Source organism: Carassius carassius, chromosome 13 (genome assembly GCF_963082965.1).
Source record: "Carassius carassius chromosome 13, fCarCar2.1, whole genome shotgun sequence".
In the NCBI taxonomy this organism is placed as follows: Eukaryota; Metazoa; Chordata; class Actinopteri; order Cypriniformes; family Cyprinidae; genus Carassius; species Carassius carassius.
Genome location: NC_081767.1, coordinates 10,090,218 through 10,116,174, shown reverse-complemented (window position 1 = coordinate 10,116,174; position 25,957 = coordinate 10,090,218). Strand labels below are relative to the sequence as shown.

General features: G+C 39.7%; 1 protein-coding gene across 1 annotated transcript in view; it reads right to left on the bottom strand.

Moving 5' to 3' along the window:
- LOC132155957 (UPF0606 protein KIAA1549L-like) overlaps positions 1-25,957 on the bottom strand; it is a 184,398-nt gene that overhangs the window by 141,835 nt on the left and 16,606 nt on the right. Inside the window, exon 2 of the mRNA XM_059564749.1 lies at positions 9,864-10,190. Within this exon, the coding sequence (XP_059420732.1) occupies positions 9,864-10,190 (327 nt within the window). The remainder of the gene's footprint in view (positions 1-9,863; positions 10,191-25,957) is intronic.

Sequence of the window (25,957 nt, the reverse complement as noted above, 5' to 3'; positions counted from 1 at the left end):
ATGCACTTATGCACCCCCATACCATCAGAGATGCTGGCTTTTGAACTGAACACTGATAACGTGCTGGAAGGTCTCCCTCCTCTTTAGCCCGGAGGACACGGCGTCCGTGATTTCCAACAAGAATGTCAAATTTGGACTCGTCTGACCATAAAACACTATTCCACTTTGAAATAGTCCATTTAAAATGAGCCTTGGCCCACAGGACACGACGGCGCTTCTGGACCATGTTCACATATGGCTTCCTTTTTGCATGATAGAGCTTTTAGTTGGCATCTGCTGATGGCACGGCGGATTGTGTTTACCGACAGTGGTTTCTGAAAGTATTCCTGGGCCCATTTAGTAATGTCATTGACACAATCATGCCGATGAGTGATGCAGTGTCGTCTGAGAGCCCGAAGACCACGGGCATCCAATAAAGGTCTCCGGCCTTGTCCCTTACGCACAGAGATTTCTCCAGTTTCTCTGAATCTTTTGATGATGTTATGCACTGTAGATGATGAGATTTGCAAAGCCTTTGCAATTTGACGTTGAGGAACATTGTTTTTAAAGTTTTCCACAATTTTTTTTACGTCTTTCACAGATTGGAGAGCCTCTGCCCATCTTTACTTCTGAGAGACTCTGCTTCTCTAAGACAAAGCTTTTATAGCTAATCATGTTACAGACCTTATATCAATTAACTTAATTAATCACTAGATGTTCTCCCAGCTGAATCTTTTCAAAACTGCTTGCTTTTTTAGCCATTTGTTGCCCCCGTGCCAACTTTTTTGAGACCTGTAGCAGGCATTACATTTTAAATGAGCTAATTAAGTGGATAAAAGTGTAAAATTTCTCAGTTTAAACATTTGCTACGTTATCTATGTTCTATTGTGAACAAAATATTGGCTCATGTGATTTGAAATTCCTTTAGTTTTCATTTTATTAAAATTTAAAAAACGTCCCAACTTTTCCGGAATTCGGGTTGTATATCCCTGAAAGACAGCGGAGACCAGGACAACTAGAGCCCCAGATACAGATCCCCTGTAAAGACCTTGTCTCAGAGGAGCACCAGGACAAGACCACAGGAAACAGATGATTCTTCTGCACAATCTGATTTTGCTGCAGCCTGGAATTGAACTACTGGTTTCGTCTGGTCAGAGGAGAACTGGCCCCCCAACTGAGCCTGGTTTCTCCCAAGGTTTTTTTACTCCATTCTGTCACCGATGGAGTTTCGGTTCCTTGCCGCTGTTGCCTCTGGCTTGCTTAGTTGGGGACACTTCATCTACAGCGATGTCGTTGACTTGATTGCAAATAAATGCACAGAAACTATTTAACTGAACACAGATGACATCACTGAATTCAATGATGAACTGCCTTTAAAGGGACACTTCACCCATTTGCATTTAGCTTTGTATTGTTAGAAACCCAGTCATATATAATAATGATCATGGATTTTCCCTTTATTTTTCCCTGAGATGGGAGAAATAAGGATTTAAGTGTTTTACTTCCTGCTTATTATGACGTAAAAATCGTCATTTTGCGTCATAATAAGCAGGAAGTCAAAATTCATTGAAAAGTATAGACTACAAACACAAGCTTATTATTATTCCAGGGGGTGGGACCCACTCACCCTACAGGCCTATTACAGATCAGTGGGTGGGACTAAACTTACAGAAACGAAAATGAAAATCCGCCATCTTGTTTGGAAGCTATGTAGCTAAGCTAACAAGCGCTTATGGAGTCAGATTTACGAGAATGGCTGGAGGAACAACTCATGATATGGAAGAAGAGGATTTTCAAAGTCTGTTGCTCGAAACAGATGTTCGTGGCTATCTATACGAGCCAAAATATAGCGCAGAGCAGCTGAGGCTGATGGAGGAACAGGAGGAGGCGGCGGCTGCAGCCGAGGCCGGAGACCTGCCTGTCGCGTCCGAGGAGCCCGGGCGTGCTCGAGCTGGTGCGGACTGGTGGTGCCTGTGCTCTCGTTGTGCGCCTACGGACACAGAGCTAGAGTCCGTCTGCTGCCAAGAACTTCAAAGATGCCAATTTCTCCTCGAAGAAATGTCTGAGGCAGACAAGGACACGAATGTTTGCGTTGTGAACCATCCTAGTTTCGCCCCGCATATGGACAGAGGCGTCCTGGAGACATATTTCAGAATTCCGAAGGTAAACTGGAAACGCCAGCCGAAGCCTGCAGGGACAAATGGACGTCTAACTGTAAAGTAAGTGTTTCAATTTTATTTATTATTCATTTCGTGAAATGTACACAATTTCTTCAAGCATTATTATCACGAAATGTTTTCCGGTTAATAAGTTACGTAACGTCAACTGTAAACTGTTTGTGCAGTACCTTTTTTAATGCACAAAAAGCTTACTGTGGCATTGTTTACTACTGTGGCACGTAAATACCATACATCACTAACTGTGTCCTCAATGTCTCAATGTTCTGGATTAGTGGGAGTGGCTTGTGGAGCTGTGCAAATGTGTTGCATTGTGGGAGTTGTGGTTTTCCATACAAATAAGCCCTAAAGTTACTTTCTGTAATAACTCGGTCAAAAAGGCACCAAATTCGAAAATTTTAATAGATTTCGATTACATAGATGACCCACTTTCAATGAAGATCAATGTTCCCACGGGTGAAATGCTCCTTTAACTATCATTTTTGCATTATTGACACACTGTTTTCCTAATGAATGTTGTTCAGTTGCTTTAACGCAATGTATTTTGTTTAAAGCGCTATATAAATAAAGGTGACTTTTACTTTGACTTTGACATGGACATCTCAGAATAAATTTTCATCAAAAAACTGATCAGCTTTGCCATTAGTCTTTTCTCTTAGTGTGTTTCCAAGTACCTTCGTTAGGGTCATTAAATAAATAATTTACATTACATCAAGATTGTGCTTCAGGTTGAGAATGCATGCTTCAGGTTGAATACCTGTAGAAAACATGCAACTGCTTCAGAATACTGAGGTAAACTGCTAGAAGTATGTATCATAATGTATAGGTTGTCCTTGAGTACAGAATAACATTTAAATATTGTGTTCTAGCATATATATATATATTATACAAATGTATATTTTTTTGATCTTGTGAAAGCCTAATCACATACCTTCATACTCTCTGATTCAACATAACTTCATTTTCAAATTTGTCAGTGGTTGAAATCATTGGCCAATAGACCTTTTTCATATTTCCGGGTTTCTGAGCACCGGAAGTCATCATAGTTGGGTTAACTTGAAAAGCAGTGAATGGGAGAGTACTACAAATATATATTTTAGCATTTCCATTTGCTCAGAAAGCAAAAGAAAAATGATAGTACTTTCATGACTTTCAATAAAAATAAAAAAATTGAGAGAGACTGATAACGGCAGTCAGAAGTGAGAAGGATCTCTAATTTACCATCCCTCACATAGACGCTGCATAAAACACCCACACATTTTTAATTTAATTATTTTAGGGCTTTTTGTAATTTGATGCAAAGGTGATATAATGCAAAGAATAGTCTTATAAATGTAGATGCATTTTTTTTAAATACAAATAAGAAAAAACTTGCAATGATTTACGATGCTGATGATCATTAAACGCATCATCGCAGTTGTGAAAAGGGTCCATTCTAGTGTTGTTGAATATTCATGTATGGTTGATTTTTTTTAAGCAAAAATTTTAGATTGGCATACTTATTGTATCTAAGTCTGAGACTCTTCATAGAGTTATGAAGGGGGAATTCAGTCTCAAAACCCTTGACACCCGATGACCCATCTTTAAATATTTAATTGCCCCAGCTATGAATGTCTCATCTGGTCCCAGGGAATTAGATGAAATACTGACATTAACACAAGCTGACTTCAACAGGTTATATTTTTATGAATTTGTGATTCTGAGCTGCTCTAGGAGTTGAATAATCAATTTAAATCAATTACTATTCATCTTAGTATTGCAGTTCCACTATACGATACAGTATAGTATGTCAATATGGATGTTGGCTTTTCAGGCTTAAAAAAGTGGATTTATGGTTATTATAAAAAAGTATACTTTACTTTTCTGTTTATTTATTTATTTTTATTTATTTTTTTACTCTGTTACACTCTGTTTATTATATAATATTATTTGTCTGTTACTGCAAAACACCAGTGCTTGCTGTTTGGATAAGTTTCCTTACAAAGAACAAATTCCAGTACCTATAGAGGTCAAAACTGGAGTTTCGAGTGTTGGAGATGTTTAGTCAGTATACCAGTGAGAAAGTTCATTTATTTCAGTAATGCAACTCAAATTGTGAAACGCAGGTATTAAATAGTTTGGTCTCTCAGTTTGGTTCTCTAGGCTACACAATCATGGGGAAGACTGCTGATCTGACAGTTTTCCAGAAGACAATCATTGACACCCTTCACAAGGAGCCACAAACATTCATTGCCAAAAAAGAGCACTGTTAACAGAAAGTTGAGTGGAAGGAAAAAGTGTGGAGAAAAAAAAGATGCACAATCAACGGAGAGAACTGCAGCCTTATGAGGATTGTCAAGCAAAATCGATTCAAGAATTTGAGTGGCTGGAGTCAATGCACCAAGAGCCACCACACACAGATATGTCAAGGAATTTGGCTACAGTTGTCATATTCCTCTTGTTAAGCCACTACTGAGGCGTCTTACCTGAGCTAAGGAGAAGACGAACGTCTTAAGGTTACGAATGTAACCCTGGTTCCTTGAAGGAACGAGACGCTGAGTCAAGTGCTTTGGGGAACGTCCCTGACGAGACCGACTCGTGTGCAATCTTTCCAATGGAAGGGCGTGGCGTCACGGGCGGGGTGACGTAGCGACCAGGAAGCTATAAAGGCACCTGCCACTCAGCTGGCTTCAGCTTCGAGTAGGGAAGCAAGTGTCGGCAGGGATGCCGGGAGTATGGCTCTGCGACGCAGCGTCTCGTTCCTTCAAGGAACCAGGGTTACATTCGTAACCTTGAGACGTTCCTTTTCAGGAACTCGAGCTGCGTCAAGCGCTTTGGGGAACGATGTGCCCACGCTGCAAGACTTCCAAATCCCTGCCTAGTGTGTATCCGAAGAGCACAACTAAGACGAGAGAACAGAAGAGCCCGGAGTGGCTCGCATATCAAGGTCATAAAATCTGGCAAATGTAGAGGGCGTGGATCATCCTGCAGCGTTGCAGATGTCCAAGAGGGACACACCTGCTAGAGAGTCCTTAGAGGCAGCCATACCCCAAGTGGAGTGAGCCTTGGCTCCCAAAGGAAGGGGAAGACCAGAGGACTCATAGGATACGTTGATAACCTCGACTATCCAACGACTAAGGGTATGCTTAGATGCAGGAAAATCCTTTTTAGGAAGACCGTAGCAAACAAGCAATTGGTCAGATTTTCTCCACATGGCAGCTCTGTGGACGTATGCGTCCAGCGCTCGAACTGGACACATACAGTTTAGCTTCTCCTGATCTGGCTCCCAAAAGGGAGGAGGGCAGAAGGCCTGCAGTACTATGGGTTGTGGAGTAACAGAGGGAACTTAATAGTAATAGAAGACGGACCCCGTCCCGGCGTACTCTCGCCAGAACTCACGGGAGCAGAGCGATAGGGGGAAAGGCATACAGATGAAGCCTCAGCCTGGTCTGTACCATAGCGTCCAGTCCCAGAGGAGCTGGATGAACTAGAGAGAAACAGAGGGGACATTGCGATATCTCTTGAGTCGCAAAGAGGTCCAAAAACTCTCCATATCTACCTCACCACCTCGGGGTGAAGCCCCCCGGGCCTAGGCCCCTGTCTCAACAGTATATCTGCTCCCACAGTCAGTCTCCCAGGAATATACTGTACACTGCTCTGAATGAGAGGAGTTTGTCCTGGGACCACAGAAGGATCTGGTGTGCCAGCTTGTACAAGGGAGGCGAATGCAGATCTCTCTGGTGACTGATATAAGAAATCGCCAATGTGTTGTCGGTGCGCACCCACACATGGTGACCTCTCATGTCTGGGAGGAAATATTTCAATGGTCGATGCACAGCTAGCATCTCTAGACAACTGGTATGCCATGTCAGATGGCGACCGCTCCACAGACCGCGGGCAGGGTGGCCACTCATGACCGGACCCCAACAGTTGAGGGACGCGTCTGTCGCTAGCGTTACACGGCGAACAAGAGCTCCCAGGGCCCTGATTCAAGAACCAAGGTTTCTTCCACATGTCTAAGGCACGAAGGCATCGCCGCGTGACCTTGATAGTTCATAATGGATTCCCCCTCGGGGAAAATCCCTTGGTCTTGAGCCACCACTGTAGGGGTCTCATGTGCAGGAGGCCAAAAGGTATCACGTTGGACACAGCTGCCATAAGCCCTAACAGTCTCTGAAACTGTTTGACAGTGAGTGACTGGCCTTCTTTGACTCTCTCGACTGATGTGAGGATCGACTCGATCCGAGCAGGAGACAGACGTGCCTGCATCGTGGTCGAATCCCACACTACGCCTAGATAGGTGGTTCTCTGAACTGGAGAAAGTACACTCTTCTTGGTGTTTAGTCTCAAACCCAGCTCCCCCATATGTGCGAGAACGGCATCTCGATGTCGAACCGCCATTTGCTCTGATTGAGCTAAAATCAACCAATCGTCGATATAGTTCAGAATGCCGATGCCCTGCATACGGAGGGATACCAGAGCCGCATCTACACATATCGTGAACGTGCGGGGTGAGAGTGCAAGGCCGAAGGGAAGTACTCGATATTGGTAGGCTTTGCCCCCGAAAGCAAACCTCAGAAACTTCATGTGTTGTGGAAGGATGGATATGGAAGTATGCGTCTTTGAGATCTATTGTGACAAACCCGGACTCCCTGTCTAGAGGAGGGACCACCTCGATGGCCTTTTTCCTTAATATGGTATTCACTTCTTGTTCCATAACCATAACCTGCCGGGGGCCGACTATTGTCGGTGTAACCCCGTTGAATGTCGGCGGTGGATGGCCGAACTGAATGCGATAGCCTTTTTCTACTGTGTGCAGGACCCATTGAGATACATTTGGCAGTAGTTTCCACGCTGCTAACTAATGTACTAAGGGAATCAGTCTCTCGAGACTGACCTCTGGTGTAAGAGGCCCCCGAAGGGGCGGCAAGCGTCTCAGCTCCACTACGCTCACGGGCGGAAATAACTGAGAGCAGTGCTCGCTGGAAGCCGCTGCACCCTGAAACTCTGGCAGGGTTGGAACGCTGGCGAAGCGTCGTTCCAACCCTGGCGAAGTCGAGGAACGCTGGCGAAGGCTCACTTCTCGAAGAGAGCCCTCCGGGATCGAAGCGCACATGAAATCATACGCAGCGCGCTTTGATCCCGGGCAGACCACCCACAGACCGTGTGTATCCCCGCCTCTAACGTTTAGCTTTGTTGAGTAGGGAGGAACACACAATCTGAACGCGGTCTGGATTCACCCTTCAGATGCCAGTCTTAGCTTTGCTCTCTGACATACTATAGCTACTTAAAGGAGCTAATAGTGACAAACGACAATAAATAAGACTGACAAGACAGAAAGACATGCACACACAGAGCGCTTGCTGAAGGACTAGAAGCTGAAGCCAGCTGCGTGGCAGGTGCCTTTATAGCTTCCTGGTCGCTACGTCACCCCGCCCGTGACGTCACGCCCTTCCATTGGAAAGATTGCACACGATATTCAGAGTCGGTCTCGTCAGGGACGTTCCCCAAAGCGCGTGACGCAACTCGAGTTCCTGAAAAGGAACTGGACTGTTGCCCAGTGGTCCAAAGTCCTCTTTGCAGATAAGAGCAAGTTTCGTATTTCATTTAGAAACCAAGGTCCTACAGTCTGGAGGAAGGGTGGAGGAGCTCATAGCCCAAGTTGCTTGAAGTCCAGTGTTTAGTTTCCACAGTCTGTGATGATTTGGGGTGCAATGACATATGCTGGCGTTGATCGTGTTTTTTGGAAACCACAGTCACTGCACCCGTTTAACAAGAAATTTTGGAGCATTTCATGCTTCCTTCTGCTGACCAGAATTTGTAGATGCTGATTTCTTTTTCAAGCAGGATTTGGTACCTGCCCACATAACCAAAAGCACCAGAAGTTGGTTAAATGACCTTGGTGTTGGTGAGACTGGCCAGCAAACTCACCAGACCAGAATCCCATAGTGTATCTATTAGGTATTGTCAAGAGGAAAATGAGAAACAAGAGACAAAAAATGCAGATAAGCTGAAGGCCACTGTCAAATAAACCTGGGCTTCCATACCACCTCAGCAGTGCCACAAACTGATCACCACCATGCCATGCTGAATTGAGGTAGTAATTAAAGCAAAAGTAGCCCCTACCAAGTATTGAGTGCATGTACAGTAAATGAACATACTTTCCAGAAGGCCAACAATTCACTAATTTCTTTTTTTTTTTAATTGGTCTAAAGTATTCTAATTTGTTGAGATTGTGATTTGGTGGGTTTTTGTAAAATGTGAGCCAAAATTATCACAATGAAAAGAACCAAACACTTAAACTACTTCAGTCTGTGTGCATTGAATTTAATACACAAGTTTTACAATTTGAGTTGAATTACTGAAATAAATTAGCTTTTTCATGACATTCTAATTCATTGAGAAGCACCTGTGTTTCATAGATGGAGGTTATTTCCCTCACTTAAGTCACCATCAAAGCAAAATAGTTTAAACTGTGATTGATCAATGAATGTGGCAAAGAAAAAAAAAGTTACAAATGATATCTTCATTATTTGTAAACAAAATGATTCAAATAGAAACTTGCACATTCTTGATCTTATTGTGCATGATTCATCTGTGCACATTATACAAATTAAAAAAGATAATAATATTTTATCAAATTTTGAAATTACTTTGGCATTTCATTTTGTATCCCCCACTCTCCAACCACATGAATCCCATTTGTCATCCCCCAAAAATTCAAGGAAATCAAGGTTTTGGTTGACTGTTATGTATCACCGGGAAATAAATGGCATCATAGAAGTTCAATGGGATTCAAACTGCATTTTACATTGTATAGAGCTGATGTAAAGCAAGTGTTTTTGGCTCTACTATAATAGCCGTAGCCAGGTTTAGAAAATTTGGTGAGGTCCAGGGCATTTCTATAGCGCCCTTTTTATAGAATTTTGCTAATAACCCATATAAACGGGTGCACATTATAAAATAAACTAAATAATGCTAATATTTACTACTACTTTTCTGTTTGCCTCTTTAAGAAGAATCGCTTTATGTATGCCCCAATCGAAAGTCGCTTTAGATAAAAGCATCTAAAAATAAATAAACAAAAGCTTTTTCATCATTTTCAAACTTAAAATCAGCAGGCTTTTATTTTGGAGGGTTGCCGGCAAGTAAGTATACACGCTTCTGGATTTAGCACTGCTGCTGATTAAAGAGCGTCAGTGTATTAATGTTACAGTTTTGCATTGTGCTCTGAAAACAGCATGGGGTAGCCTAGATTTTTTTCAGTTTACAAATAAATCTTACAGTCTGTCGATCTAAAATGGTAATTATTTATTAACAGCTATCAACCATGTCGGTATGTAAATGCGCTGTCAAAACGTATTTATATAGCGCATTTTTTTATTTTGGTAGCGCATGCGGACCTGGGGACAACTAATGTGCACCCCTGCCTATAAATACAACTAATTATATACACTATTTACACTTAATAAGAGACAGAAATGTAGATGTTTGTGAAAGATGTTTTCTCTGTTTTTGAGGGATGCTCATTTTTAAATCATACCCTATTTACTTAGATATTTTGCTCCTGCTTGAATATGTTGTTGATTCAATTTAAATCAACATTTCCATAATACACTACCGAGTTTAAGGAACAATTGACCCATTATTGACTAGTCTGTATGAAAACAATGAGCTGTAAGATATAGAAATAGATGGTGAAAAATAACAGCCAGGCTGGGAACAAACCTGAGCTGGACGACTGGTTGCTGACCAGCACAGATGATGGCTCCACATGTTCCAAAGATACATTTGAAGGCCATTGATGTGTTTCATTGTAACTTGCAACAACTTTTGACAAGAGTTCAGGAGGCTTTTGTGCCGTGCTGGAAAGTAATGTGAGTATAGAGGAAAATTCAGGTTGTTCCCTGCTACCCTTTGACAAGCCTGTGGAATCTGACTGGACTAAAGAAGCTGGATTCCTGTCTGTCATATGGAAGCTGCCAAACAAATGGGTTGAGGAGGGTGAGGAGGCCGCATCCAGAAATAATCCAGAGGCTTCATGAATCAAGTCATCTGAAAAGAGAGAACGAGAATAATATAAATGTATCCCAGAGCAGTCCAATCTTTTCTTTTCAGAATCACAGTTTGTTCATTTCGTGGAAATCTTTTCTACTCTGTAATTTCAATCTACTATTCAGAAAGTGTTTCTTTGAGGAGATGGAGGCACTCAAAATTACAGCTCTCAACATGCTTTTGACAATTCAAAAGACTTTTTTCAACACATCAATAAATATGCTGATCCTGAAAGTACACTGAAAAAAAACTATATTACAGTCTCATATAAGGATGCTGAAGGTACAATTTGGGGCTAGGATTTTCATCCTCCCAAATAAGTTAATCAGTCATAATTTGTACTAAATGTTCTTTTGGAACCACTGTTCCAATAATGTTATGACAGTCAGTATATGTAGGATAATATTAGGAACAATTATATATTAGAATGACATGTTGAATTAAATGAAATCTTTATAGATTTTGTCTTTTTGTGCTATAATTAATTCAGATGACACTTTAAATGTGTTGCATTAGCCTATACTCAAGTGTTTTTATAATTAACATTATTATTGTAAGGGTAGTAGTTGTTTATTGATATTTAAATAACCTTGCAACAATGTGAAAGGATGACTCAGAAAAACCTGAAAATGAGATCACTTTATTGACCATGACATATGTGACTATAGTGATCCACCAAGTAGAATCGCAATCATAAGCTTATATAATCTTCAGAAATGTTTAGATGCCATTTTAATTTTATCCTAAATATAATGCCTGATAAAGTAGCGTTTATGAAAGCAGTGCAATGTCGCTATATGACTGCCGTTTCAAAAGCACCTCCTACTGGAAGAGAATCATTTAGAATTTTCAATCAGCCCATCTGCTGTTTTTGAACCATGTATCTTAATGCTGTTGGATAAAACTTAATTCCAGTTTTATTTCCCTAATAAACAGACTGTTCAACTCTTTATGTTTTGTAATTATATTCTCCCCTTTAAATGCACATTCTCCACCACACATAAAAATCCCAATTTAACACACTTCTGCCTTTTTTTTTATTTGTTAATTTGTTTTCATATTTGTGATGTATTTTGCATTTCTCTGCCACCTTAAGAAACTAAACAGGGCAAAACAGCAACCATTGCTATCAACAACTGAAAAAGCACAAGGGAAATACAAGAGCTATTTATACAAGGGAAAACAAAAGGGACCAATGAGTTGCTATGGGAGCTAACGAGGACTGAGCAACAATGAGCGACTATGGCAACTAATTATTCTTTTTTTTTTTCTACACATTTCTTAAACAATGTCTCCAAAGAGTTAATCACACCCAAACCTCATGCCAACGGGCTTGTCCAAATGTATATGTCTGTATTTTAAAGACTTCAAACCACAGCCACTACAGTTGCAGTGAAGACCAAATACAAAGTATCTGTAGACTTTACATAATGTACACTTAAAATGAACTTACAAATTACTTTCTTACTAGGTAACATAAAGATAACATACACTCACCTAAAGGATTATTAGGAACACCTGTTCAATTTCTCATTAATGCAATTATCTAATCAACCAATCACATGGCAGTTGCTTCAATGCATTTAGGGGTGTGGTCCTGGTTAAGACAAGCTCCTGAACTCAAAACTGTATGTCAGAATGGGAAAGAAAGGTGATTTAAGCAATTTTGAGCCTGGCATGGTTGTTGGTGCCAGACGGGCCGGTCTGAGTATTTCACAATCTGCTCAGTTACTGGGATTTTCATGCACAACCATTTCTAGGGTTTACAAAGAATGGTTTGAAAAGGGAAAAACATCCAGTATGCGGCAGTCCTGTGGGCGAAAATGCTTTGTTGATGCTAGAGGTCAGAGAAGAATAGGCCGACTGATTCAAGCTGATAGAAGAGCAACTTTGACTGAAATAACCACTCGTTTCAACCGAGGTATGCAGTAAAGCATTTGTGAAGCCCCAACACGCACAACCTTGAGGCGGATGGGCTACAACAGCAGAAGACCCCACCAGGTACCACTTATCTCCACTATAAGTAGCTACAGTTTGCAATAGGGGTCAAACACAGTATTAGTATGGTGTTCCTAATAATACTTTAGGTGAGTGTATGTAGCTGGTTAGTGAAGTTATCAATATTTTTTTTATCAATACATAACACCTAAACCTCAGCTGTAGATAAAAAATAATGAATCCCTAATTTTGGACAGAATATGAGTCATAGGTACAGTATATGTGTCACCATAGAAGAAATTCTGAAAGATGAATGACTGATATAAAACTCACATTTATATGGGGACTTAACAAAGACCCTTCAAACGGTTTTTTTCCTGGCACCCATCCACAATTACTTCTTTAACAGTTTTACATGTAGCTGTCGCTCTGATATGCTCAACATCTGGAGGGCTATGATTCATAAATGCTATGATGCGTAAAGTAGCTCTTTATGAAATCCTGACTCTAGCAAAATGAACTGCTTCACATACTGCATGCTGAATTCAAAAGTTCCTCTACAGCAGTGGTTCCCAAACTGGGGGGGCACGAATCTATGATAAGGGGGGAGCAACAAACAGGGCCATAGCTAGTGGGGTGAAAGGTGGGGACGATTATAGGGGACCATGGCTGTCGGGGGTGCCCCGGCGATTTTAAATGGGTTCCCAGGGCTAGTGTGAAAAACTCTCTGGACAGTCAATGGATTGCCTGATCGGTTTGCTGCTGTGCGTTGTATTGAAAGCTTATCATTTGCATGTTTTTAAGCTTTGCCAGTTTAAACATTCAAGTGATTTTAAAGCTTTCAAGCTCGAGAAGGAGCAAAATAACTTAAAGGGGACATATGATGTGATTAAAAAATATACATATTCCTCTTTGGAGTGCTAGAGTTACAAGCTCTTGGTGCATTAAGAAGATCTGTAAAGTTGCAAAGACTAAAGTCTCAAAACCAAAGAGATATTCTTTATAAAAGTTAAGAGTCAACCACACCCCCCTAAAACGGCTCGTTCTAACATGCCCCCACATCTATGTCATGTTGTGGGGAGTTTTGCATAATGCCGCCAAAATGTTCATGCAAAGAAAGAAGTCGTAACTTTTGTTCTCGCTGTTGTGTTATTGTTGCCGCGCTGCCATGTTGTGGAAATGCTGTGTGTTTCATTGTGAAAACGAAACTACTTTGTTTGGCCTTCCAAAAGTGAATGATATTCGCTTATGATGATATGTCATGCCTATAGCTGATCCGTGCTGGTCACTGAGGAAATACATCAACTTTGTGCCTTCCAAAAGAGGACACAACCAGAAATCAGTGGTTAAGTTGTTTTTACAACACTGTTCCAGAACAGTTTAACCCAAATACTGTTTCCTGATCTGCTGGCTGTTCTGACTCACAGACTGTAAGTACGTTTTTAATATTTAAAGAATTTGCCACTGATCATTCAAATGCGAGTTTTGAGCAATGTAGAGTAGGCTTATTGTTTGTCATTTCTCCAATCACAAATGCAGACATGGTTTTATGTTTACTCAGCGTGATACGCAGTGCGATATAAGTCAGTATAAGTATAAGTCATTATAATCAGTAATCATGTCCCCACTGGATGCAACAAATGCTTAATTTATTATGGGTTTTATTGTTTTTTTACACACAGGTTGAAAACCACTGACTTAAACATTAAATTAATAAATGACATTAAAACAGGGGCGGATGCGTTATGATGTGGTGGGCTGCTGTGGGCCAGAAAGTCCAGGGCCTTTTTTTGGTCCCAGTCCGCCCCTGGTGAAGACTATGCAATGCTATTTGACCCAATTTCTGTACCTGAACAAATAAGAGAAAAAACATGAAAAAAAACTTGTTTAATTTGTACCTTTGTTTTATTTCTTTATTTGTACTAGCCTGTTTACACAGTTTCAAATAGGGCCCATTGTTATAACCTGCACCAGGGCCCCGCATACTTCAGCTATGGCTCTGGCGACAAGGCTTCGTATATTTTGCAAAGGAAGCCTCTGCAGGGCGATAAAGACTACACGGAGTAATTATCCCACTGATCATGCAGCCACTTGTCTGATAAGTATTTAATTGAATGCAAAATATTATTCTGACATATTTTAATGACCTCAACATGACTTGCGGTACCCGCTTGAGCGCTCCATTACCAGTTATAGCAGTTGTGGCTGTATCCATAACAGACCACTAGATGGCGTGATTGAAGAATCAGAGTTGTATTGCAGGGAGGCATGTAGAAATATAAATAAATAATGCACGGTTCTGTTCTAAGCATGCAAGTTACAAGTTTTTGAAAGGACCAGTGCCATTTACGTAATGCAGATGATGAATATACTTAAGATTTACAAATACCAAAACAATGTGTCTACACCAGAAGCGAGCGGCGCAACGTGACAAAAGCAAATAAGACCAAGCTATGTTCTATCAGTGATGCCGTAGATGCGACGCGACATGCAAAAAAATCTATGACAGTAAACTAATTCCCCGTTCTTTTTCTAATGAACTCCAGTGCTCTGACACAACGGATAACTGGATTTGCAATGTTGCTTTGTTGTGTCCAGTTGACATCAGCTGTCGCTTGCAACCATCATGTCCAGTGTGGTGAAAAGACAAGAAAATATGACTAGGCATATCTCACCCTAATATTCACCAGTTTAAAGGTGGGTAGTGATCAACATTAAATTAATCTGAAATGGTTACTGAGCAGCAAATCAGACTATCTGAATAATTTCTGAAGGATCTTGTGACTCTAAGACTAATCTTACTAAAAGCTAATTTTTGAGATATCAACCTCAAATTTGGAACACAACTTGTTAAGATTTATGACTTTGATTTTCTATCTTTTAGTTTAATATATATATATTTTTTTTACTTCAGTAATAATCTGCCAAGTGTCTTATTTAAAATGAGATCAAACTTAAGTCTGTACTCCCAAGTTTCACATTTTTATAAAAAAATTTTGACAGACATTTTTGTCCTTTATGAATCTATGTGTAACTTTAAAAAAATATATATGTTTCTCTACAAAACAGGTGTTTTGTAGAAAGAACTAGTTAATTATAGACCGATCTCGAATCTCCCTTTTCTGTCCAAGATACTAGAAAAGGTGGTATCCTCACAATTATATTCCTTCTTAGAGAAAAATGGTGTATGTGAGGATTTCCAGTCAGGATTTAGACTGTATCATAGGACTGAGACTGCTCTCCTTAGAGTTACAAATGATCTGCTCTTATCATCTGATCGTGGGTGTATTTCTCTATTAGTTTTATTGGATCTTAGTGCTGCGTTTGACACAATTGACCACAACATTCTTTTGCATAGACTTAAACACTTGGAAGTGCATTAGCATGGTTTAAATTGTACTTATATGACCGCCATCAGTTCGTAGCAGTGAATGAAGATGTATCATATCGATCACAAGTGCAGTATGCAGTACCACAAGGTTCAGTACTAGGGCCGCTACTCTTCACGCTTTATTTGTTACCCTTGGGAGATATCATCAGGAAACATGGTGTTCGCTTTCACTGTTATGCTGATGATACTCCGCTCTATATTTCTTCACGGCCCGGTGAAACACACCAATTTGAAAAACTAATGGAATGCATAGTCGATATAAAAACTGGATGACGAGTAATTTCTTACTGCTAAATTCTGAAAAAACAGAGGTGTTAATTATAGGACCTAAAAACTCTGCTTGTAATAACCTAGAACACTGTCTAAGACTTGATGGTTGCTCTGTCAATTCTTCGTCATCAGTTAGGAACCTAGGTGTGCTATTTGATCGCAATCTTTCCTTAGAAAGCCACGTTTCTAGCATTTGTAAAACTGCATTTTTCCATCTCAAAAATATATCTAAATTACGGCCTATGCTCTCAATGTCAAATGCAGAAATGTTAATCCATGCATTTATGACCTCAAGGTTAGATTATTGTAATGCTTTATTGGGTGGTTGTTCTGCACGCTTAGTAAACAAACTACAGCTAGTCCAAAATGCAGCAGCAAGAATTCTTACTAGAACCAGGAAGTATGACCATATTAGCCCGGTCCTTTCAACACTGCACTGGCTCCCTATCAAACATCGTATAGATTTTAAGATATTGCTTATTACTTATAAAGCCCTGAATGGTTTAGCACCTCAGTATTTGAATGAGCTCCTTTTACATTATAATCCTCTACGTCCGCTACGTTCTCAAAACTCAGGCAATTTGATAATACCTAGAATATCAAAATCAACTGCGGGCGGCAGATCCTTTTCCTATTTGGCGCCTAAACTCTGGAATAACCTACCTAACATTGTGCGGGAGGCAGACACACTCTTGCAGTTTAAATCTAGATTAAAGACCCATCTCTTTAACCTGGCTTACACATAACATACTAATATGCTTTTAATATCCAAATCTGTTAAAGGATTTTTAGGCTGCATTAATTAGGTAAACCGGAACCGGGAACACTTCACATAACACCCTATGTACCTGCTACATCATTAGAAGAATGGCATCTACGCTAATATTTGTCTGTTTCTCTCTTATTCCGAGGTCACTGTAGCCACCAGATCCAGTCTGTATCCAGATCAGAAGGTCACTGCAGTCACCCGGGTCCAGTACGTATCCAGACTAGATGGTGGATCAGCACCTAGAAAGGACCTCTACTGCCCTGAAAGACAGCAGAGACCAGGACAACTAGAGCCCCAGATACAGATCCCCTGTAAAGACCCTGTCTCAAAGGACCACCAGGACAAGACCACAGGAAACGGATGATTCTTCTGCACAATCTGACTTTGCTGCAGCCTGGAATTGAACTACTGGTTTCATCTGGTCGGAGGAGAACTGGCCCCCCGACTGAGCCTGGTTTCTCCCAAGGTTTTTTTCTCCATTCTGTCACCGATGGAGTTTCGGTTGCTTGCCGCTGTCGCCTCTGGCTTGCTTAGTTGGGGTCACTTCATCTACAGCGATATCGTTGACTTGATTGCAAATAAATGCACAGACACTATTTAACTGAACAGAGATGACATCACTGAATTCAATGGTGAACTGCCTTTAACCATCATTTTGCATCATTGACACACTGTTTTCCTAATGAATGTTGTTCAGTTGCTTTGACGCAATGTATTTTGTTTAAAGCGCTATATAAATAAAGGTGACTTGAATTGACTTGATTTACATATCATCACATCATGCCCAATGTTGTCTTCCAAACAATGTTCAAATTGAAGGCTATGAAAATACAGGGCATTAAATAGATTAAATACTGTTTCCTGGTTGAAGCCTCCACTTTGTTTCAAAAGACAAAACTATCTCAACAGCAATTACAGTCTCCAGGCTCACAGTGTCCTGGACACCAATATGTTAATGATTCAGAAAAGATAAATCATTGTCTGGCCAAATGAGACATCTGACAGGGTAGTCTTTGTTTATATTCGTATGTGTCAGTTTGAAATGCTTAATATAAAGCAATCTCATGTTTAAGATATCTTGCATATGCACTTTTCCCTTAGCAACTTACTGTTCTCCACAGTTTTTAGATTCATTTTTCAAATCAAACTATATTGCTATAAACAGTATTGTCTCTGCTTATATATATATATATATATTGTTTGAAACTGAAATATGTTGATATACCTTAAACTGTTTATATACCCCCCAGCCTTACTATATTTGTACTTTAGTGGTGCAGTGAAGCTCTACATGTAGAGAGAAGAATCAAGGCTAAAGTTTTCACTTTAGATTTTGCACTGCAAAAATATGAACAAATTATTCATAAATTACACATTCATAAAAATGTGTAAATATTGTGAATTCCAGTAATTTGGGACACTTTTTGCCATTGTGATGACAGCTCACAAAGGTATTAATGAGTAGTAAATGTTAATAAACATTTGCAGTTGACAAAAAGTTTCCACTTTAGATTGGGTACTGCAAAAACATGAACAAATAATTAATAAATGATTTGTTTAGATGTGTAAAAATTAGAAGTCTACGCAACAAACGGAGGCCAAATATGTGACCTTAACTGACTGTGATTATGAGCTGATAAATATGTTAACGTTTTCAAAATTACTAATTAAGCTAAGTTTAAGCTATTTTTATTTTTAAATTGATATTTTTAAATGTTAAAAAGAGCATTATAATATATGAACTGAAGTTGAATGACATTTGTTAGCATTCATTAATTAACAAATAAGCTTTTAATCACTGTATGATTTTTGGAATAATATTATAAAAAATGCATAATTGTATGAGTTGAAAGTATAATGTCATTTGTAAACACTAACTAATGATCCGTTAAGCTTTATATGATGTTTGTTACAGTATTGTTCATGAAGCTTTTAATCATTGCAAGCCATCTATCAAAATTATTTGAACATTTATTTTTTTTTTAAGTTTAATGACATTTGTAATAATATGGATTTACATTAAATAATGATCTGTTAATCATTAGGTAATGTGTAATAAAGTAAGTAACTTAGTAAAAAGAAATTAAGCATATTATCTCATATTTCTAGCTATATGACTATATATACATTCATGATGTGTTAAGCATTATATAATGTTTGTTTATTATTTACTAATTAAAGTTATTATCAAGTGTTGAATGTATTTAATTTAAAATTGTCACTCTATTGATTTATTTCTGAGAAATTTTTTGGCTCTATACAAAATGACAAAAATGGAGTTCTGTCTGGCTGCTTATTTCTGCTTGGTCACCAGTCCACCAAGGATTTCAGAAGATGAAAGGCTTTCAGTAAATCACTCACATTAAACATTGCCCTTTAATTACCCAACAATTAATTCCATTTAATTCTCAGAATTAGCACTGAACTGTGGTGTAACAAAACCTACATTAGAGACATTCCTATGAACACCAGATCGAAATATTTTCAAATGAGTCAATAATATGGCTCTGCAATTCATTAATATCATCTTCACAGACAGTTAGTTTTATCAATATTTCAACATTTTAAGAACTCTTCTTTAGCTTTGGATAAATTATAATCAATCACAGAATATGAATCATAAAAAAAAGTATGTCACCATAAAATAGATGCTGAAAGATTACTGGCACAGATCCACAATTACTACTTTACCATTTCCTCCATTGCTCTGATATGCTCAATATATGAAGGCCACTATGATTCATTCACAGGAATCCACAAGCCCAGTCCGACAGACTGTGTATCCTGACACTAGCAAAATGAACTGCATTCATTTTCCCAAATGTATGTATTTTGTGAAAAGATCCATAATGATTATATAACTTATTATCCTATGCCTAGATATTGTATTGTTATATACAATTTTATGGGCAATTGTATTATTATTAGAATGAGTTTTATTGCCAGGTATGTTTACACATATGATAAATTAGTTTTCATGACAGAAGCTTCCGCAGTGCAACAGAATGACAGCGTCAGAACAAAAACACAGATAAAAAAATAAAAAAAATAAAAAAGGAATAACAATATACAAATTTACAATTGTATGTGCAGATATATTCCAATAGACAGTTTTGTATGTACAATTAGATTATGTGCAAATTTTAAGTGTAGTGTAGACTAAGTGTGTGTGTTAGATAAATAAGTCTATGAGTATGTGTTCCACAGTTATTGTCAAGTGTTCATGAGATGAGTTGCCTGAGGGAACAAACTGTTTCTGTGTCTGGTCATTCTGGTGCTCAGAGCTCTGTAGGGTCGACCTGATGGCAACAGTTCAAAAAGCAAGTGGCCTGGATGTGAGGGGTCCAGAATGATTTTGCCAGCCCTTTTGCTCACTCTGGATGAGTACAGTTCTTGGCGAGTGGGGAGGGTTGTACCAATGATTTGCTCAGCAGTGAGGTCAGATTTGGCAGCTGAGCTGAACCAGACAGTTATAGAACTTCCTCAGCTGGCGAAGGAAGCACAGCCTCTGCTGGGCCTTTTTAACAATGGAGTCTATGAGAATGTCCCATTTCAGGTCCTGAGAGATAGTGGTGCCCAGCAACCTGAATGACTCCACTGCAGTCACAGTGCTGTACATGATGGCGAGTCGGGGGGGAGCAGGGGGGTTTCACCTGAAGTCCACCATCATCTCCACTGTTTTGAGCGTGTTGAGCTCCAGGTTGTTAAGACTGCACCAGACAGCCAGCTGCTCAACTCACAAACAGGATCCTCACATAAGTCCCTGGTTTGTCTAGATGCTGTAGAGCATGATGCAGTCCCATGTTTACTGGATCGTCCAAAGACCTGCTTGCTCTGTAGTCAAACTGAAGGGGATCCAGCAAGAGTCCAGTAATGTCCTTCAGGTGGGCCAGCACCAGTTTTTCAAAAGACTTGACATGACCAAAGACGTTAGAGCCACAGGCCTGTAGTCATTTAGTCCAGTGATTTTGGATTTCTTTGGGATGGGGATGATGGTGGGGCATTTGATGGGCTGTTGGATGGTGTCTTGTGGTTGGTGATCTCCTTCAGACCTTTCCACACTGATGCGGAGTCAATGGAAATGAACTGAGCCCTCAGTTTTTCAGAATAATTTATCTTTGCAACTCTGATCTCCTTTCCCAGTGTGTATTTTGCCTGGTTATACAAGACTTTGTCCCCCTTCCTGTCAGCATCTTCTTTGGCCTTCTTTGGTTTTGCAGTGAACCATGGTTTGTCGTTGTTGTAAGTCAGATGAGTCCTGGTAGGAATGCACATATCTCCACAGAAACTGATATATTATGTTACAGACTCTATGAGGTCGTCCAAATCGGTGGTAGCAGCTTCAAAAACATTCCAATCAGTGAGATCAAAACAAGCTTGTAAATCCATATCTGCTTCATTAGTCCATCATTTTACAGTCCTTACAATCAGATTTAGCTGATTTCAGTTTTCTGCCTGTAGGTCGGAATAAGATGATGCTTGTGGAGGAATGTAAACACTCACAAGAAGGAACGAGTGAAACTCCCGTGGCGAATACACTCTAAAAAAAGATGGTTCTTTAAAAGTTCTTTACATGTAGAACCATATCTTTAGAACCATAGCATCCCAAATAACCCTTTTAATACTGAAATGGTTCTTTGTTTAGGTTTCTTTATTTTATTTTAGGTTTAGGTTTAGGTTCCCTTTTGCTCTTCAAATCTGTAACTGTCAAAACACCTCATTATTGAGCTTCTGGAGTTCAGTGATCCAACAAACATTACACAGACTGCCAACACACTCTCATCAGGTAAACAATTTCGTACTTTAACATAAATACAAATTTAACTTTAAAATTCTGGTTTTCAAACACACATGTTTTTTTTCTGTTGTTTTTGGATAACATGTAAGTGTGAGCAGCTCTGGCTGAAGATACTCCTCTTCTCCACTAAGTAAGTAACGGAGACATTGAATTTATAATCCATATTGTTAGAAAGTTTTTAAATAATTATTTATGTATTACTAACAAAGGCTACACTCTAAAAAAAAAGATTCTTATTTTTCTCAAGGCCTTCTGATTTTTGGGAGTTCAGCTATCAAACTACACAGACTGTCAACACACTCTCAGCAGGTAAATTATTTCTTTCATAAAATGTCTATAATTTTTTAACTCTCAAATTGTAACTTGTTTCTTACAAATCATGTATTTTTTCTCTTTTCAGTTTAAGAGAACTTGTAAGTGTGGCCAGCCCTGTTCATGGCCGGGTTTCTGATAATGATTGATCTTAGAGCTTAATAGCACTTTCTACGAGTCATTTTGCAATCGTTCGTTATTGTTTTACGTTCGTTTCCCAAAAATGCACGTAGCCGTGTTTTAAGTGCTACTTAGGAGTCACTATCCGTTTGTCAAGTGCTGAAATGTCACCTTATAGAATGGCTCTTAATTTTAGTAAATGATCGTTTATTGACATTAATCTAATGTTGGGTTCCAGACAGACAACTTGGATATAATAACTATAATACAATACAATATTATATTATATAATAGTGTATAATATTATACTTTATATAATAATATATAACATGCTTTATATACTTTATATTTTATGTTAGGTAAAAAATGTTAGCCTGAATGTACTTTAAGTTGCTTTGGATAAAAGCATCTACAAAATTTATTTACATTTATTTAAAGTAAATTATTTATATACAGTATGAGCAGTAGTATTCAACCGGTGGGCCGCAGCCCCCTAGTGGGTCGCGGTGGTATTGCAGGTGGGCTGCCAATTACTATTAAAATAAATAATAATATTGTTAATATATGTAAAAATGTCTAAGTCATAGCATAATAACATCATTTCATATATATAATTAAATATCAAACAATAAATATTAAACTGTAACTATGTTTCCACTATTCGAGCTCGCTGATTGATTTAAGAATAAACCACCAATTTATATTTTTGCTGCATATGCTACAGAACAACAAATTCAAACATGCATAAATGGCTGTCAACAAGGTCAACATAAATGGCTGTCAACATGTTTCCTCCTGACTGCTTGCTCCGCTGACTGTCTACCCACTGCCAAGCTGTGCCTGGATCTGGTTTTCCCGTTTTGCTGAGCGGTGCCAGCCCGAGTTATTTTCGGTTTATTGCCAGTTCATTCTAGGGCTGTGCAATCAATAGAAATCGTCATAAAATCACGATTTGAGCGTGCACGATTTCTAAATCACTTTATACCACGATTTTCAAGGGCCCTGACCTCCTGCAGTATGCTATCCGATCCAATCAGAATGCAACACGCCTAGCGCGAGAACAGAACAGACTGGGCATATACCCAACTCCAGGTTCACACACTGTCCATGATGCGCCTTTTTTCCGATCCCATGTTAATGGATCAGAGCGTTCACACTGCACGCGGTAAAAATAATTAATATCTAGCACATGAGCATAGAGAGAGTTGTGAGTGCACAGGACGCAGTTTAAGTGAGAGGAAACACGTTTTAAGTGCACGCACTCTCATCGGGCGAGAGCAGCGTGTATCTGAGCAAGCACGTCTGGTTTTGTGACAGAGCAAAGGAAATCTGGGCTGATAACATTAGCACTAGAGTAGGCTGGAAGTTGGCATCATCCCAAGCTGCATTCAACCTAATTTAGCCTGGACAAGAACAAATCTATCGAGCCAAAGTGGATTTATCAGCATCGGCATACTACTAAGAATCCTCTGGCCAAGGCTGCTCTATGAGTTCCCAATTTCCACTGTTGTTTAACTTGAGAGGGTAGTCAGCCAGTTCCTGTGAAAGTGGCTGGGTGTACCTAGAAATATATGTAGCATTGTTCTGTACGGGAGCTCCTGTAAAATGAGACTCCCTTGAAATCTGTTAAGGAGGAGCTCAAGGTAATGTGAATTAGAGCTTTTTTTCTCTTGAGTAGCAAATAGGTTCATCCTAAACTCACCACTCTCTCATTTGTATCAGTGGAAAGTCGTATTCGTTTTAGTGATTTGGTTTGTCCTAAATGGTCCTCTCTTGCCCATGAGTAACTTTGGAAAGACTAATTCCTTATTGTGAATGGCTTTATTTAGGCAATTCTTTTAAATTAATAGATTACATTGATAATCAAAGCAATGAACAGGATTCAGAAATCCCTGTGGCTTTCAAGTTATTTTTTGTAGTGGACTATTTAGTTAATCAGTATGTCTAATTATGTACAGTAAATTAGGCTGTATTATTATTATAGTTTTTTAGTTATGCTTTGTGTAATTATATCATTTTAAATTGAGAATTGCTCATCTGTTCATTCATTCATTAATTTGTTCATTTGTTCATTCATTCAACTCCCAGAAAACTATGGCTCTGAATAATTTATATGCTGTGTCAAAGCATAGTTCTTTCAAGCCTTTCTTTCTCACATACAATCCCTTCTGGGTTACTTTAGGGAGTACAAGCTTGCTGGGTTGAAAAAGAACTAATGAACGAGAAAGATTTCTCACATATATAATCATCTTCATTTACCAAGAAACCATGCCAGCATTGAGACCCCGGAGTTCAGTCTCTCCATTACAGATCACACACACTCATAAAGCCCAAATCTTTATAACAGTAAAGCAGCAGGTAAGCTGTAAGCAGCTGAACTCTATAAATGGGTCCTGTATCCTTGGATAACCATTTTCTTCATCACTCTTTCACGAGTCAAGTCTCACAGGACAAGAGAGCATGCTGAAGTTAAACTTTAAAAAAATTGGCCTGTCTGAAAAGGCCCCTACCTAGTCTTGGTGACTAGTGATAATTAAAGTAATCTGACATATGCTTATTGGGGCCATTAAAAACCAATGGAATGACTTGCTGACTCTACGGTATTCAGGCCTTATGCATAGTTCTTTACAAACCAGGGTCAAATAATTGAATACATAATAACTGAGGATTCAGTAAACAAAATTATTAAATGACATTTTAGACACAATAATGTATATTTCATATAATAATGTATATTTCAAACAAAGCCACAGCAGAAGCATTGCACATCTTTATTTTAAAAAAATCTGCATTTTTTAAATTAATTGGTTAAAATAATAGTTCAGTTATTCACTCATAAATACAGTCACTTGCTCCATTCCTGAACGAGCTGCCACTTACTAGTGGTTTTAGTTTCTTTCTTCTTTTTATTTATTTATTTTTTAATCAATAGATGAGAAGATAATCCTTGTAATGCCATGTAAACTCAGAGACACGAGAGAGCAGGTCCAAACATAACGTCTAGGTTACGTATGTAACCCTCGTTCCCTTCGCATTCAAGTCTTCGCTGAGGAGCCGAGCCCAGTGACTCGGCCGTTCAGCGGAACAGCGATGTGGCAAAGGGACGTAACATCTCCATTCCCTCCTTCAGGTAACGAGGGTTACATACGTCACCTAGATGTTACCTTTCATTCGGTCACATTCTACGTTACGTCAGAGAGAAACTGACGAATGGGGTCACTTACAAAATGCCACTTGGCAGTCTTCCAGTGACCCATGTGAGTGATAGCACCCTGTCGTGAGGCCAGCATGAGTGAGGGCCTATACCTGAAACAGAATGCACTGGGTAGCATATTCCAGCTGGACGTATGCAAGCAGGATGCCTGCTCGTAGGAGGACTTATAAAGGCAGGTATCAACCGAGAGGTGGTGATACACATGGATTCTGAGGTACCCAGCCCACAGGGTGGAAGTGTCAATGACAGAGCTGGCAAGGTGCTTGCCAAGGGAAAGATACACACTACCAAGAGACTTACTGTGGAAATACACACGTGGGATTGCCTAACAAAAAGGGGAATCTCAACACCTGGACGCACCTAGTCCCACAAAGGGCTGACCGATTGGGCATGCACGCAAGTGCTGGACATCAACAGTGCTGGAGGAACCCAGGGTTCTGAACTAAGGAACTCACCTGAGGGGAATTGCGCGCACTAATCCAGTCCGTGGAGTGGAATGGCGCAGCAAGCGGATTGACACTGAGCAGGTCCTTACTGGCCCGAAGGGGCCAGTACTTGGGAGGACACAGGCTCCACACGGAGATTATAAAATCTTGCAAATGTTTTAGGTGTCACCCAGCCCACATCTCTACAGATGTCTGTTAGCGAGGCACCATGCGCCAGTGCCCAGGAGGAGGCTCCACTCCTAGTTGAGTGAGCACTCACCCCTAGGGGGCATGGCAGGTCTTGATCCTGATAGGCCAGGACAATAGCATCCACTATCCAGTGGGATAACTTCTGCTTGGAGACAGCCTTTCCCTTCTGCTGGCCTCTATAACAAACAAAGAGCTGGTCTGAGGTCCTTAGGCACTGAGTTCCATCTACGTAAGTGCGGAGCGCACATACTGGGCAGAGCAGTGCCAGGGCTTGGTCTGCCTCCTCCAGGGGCAGCGCTTGCAAGTTCACCACCTGATCT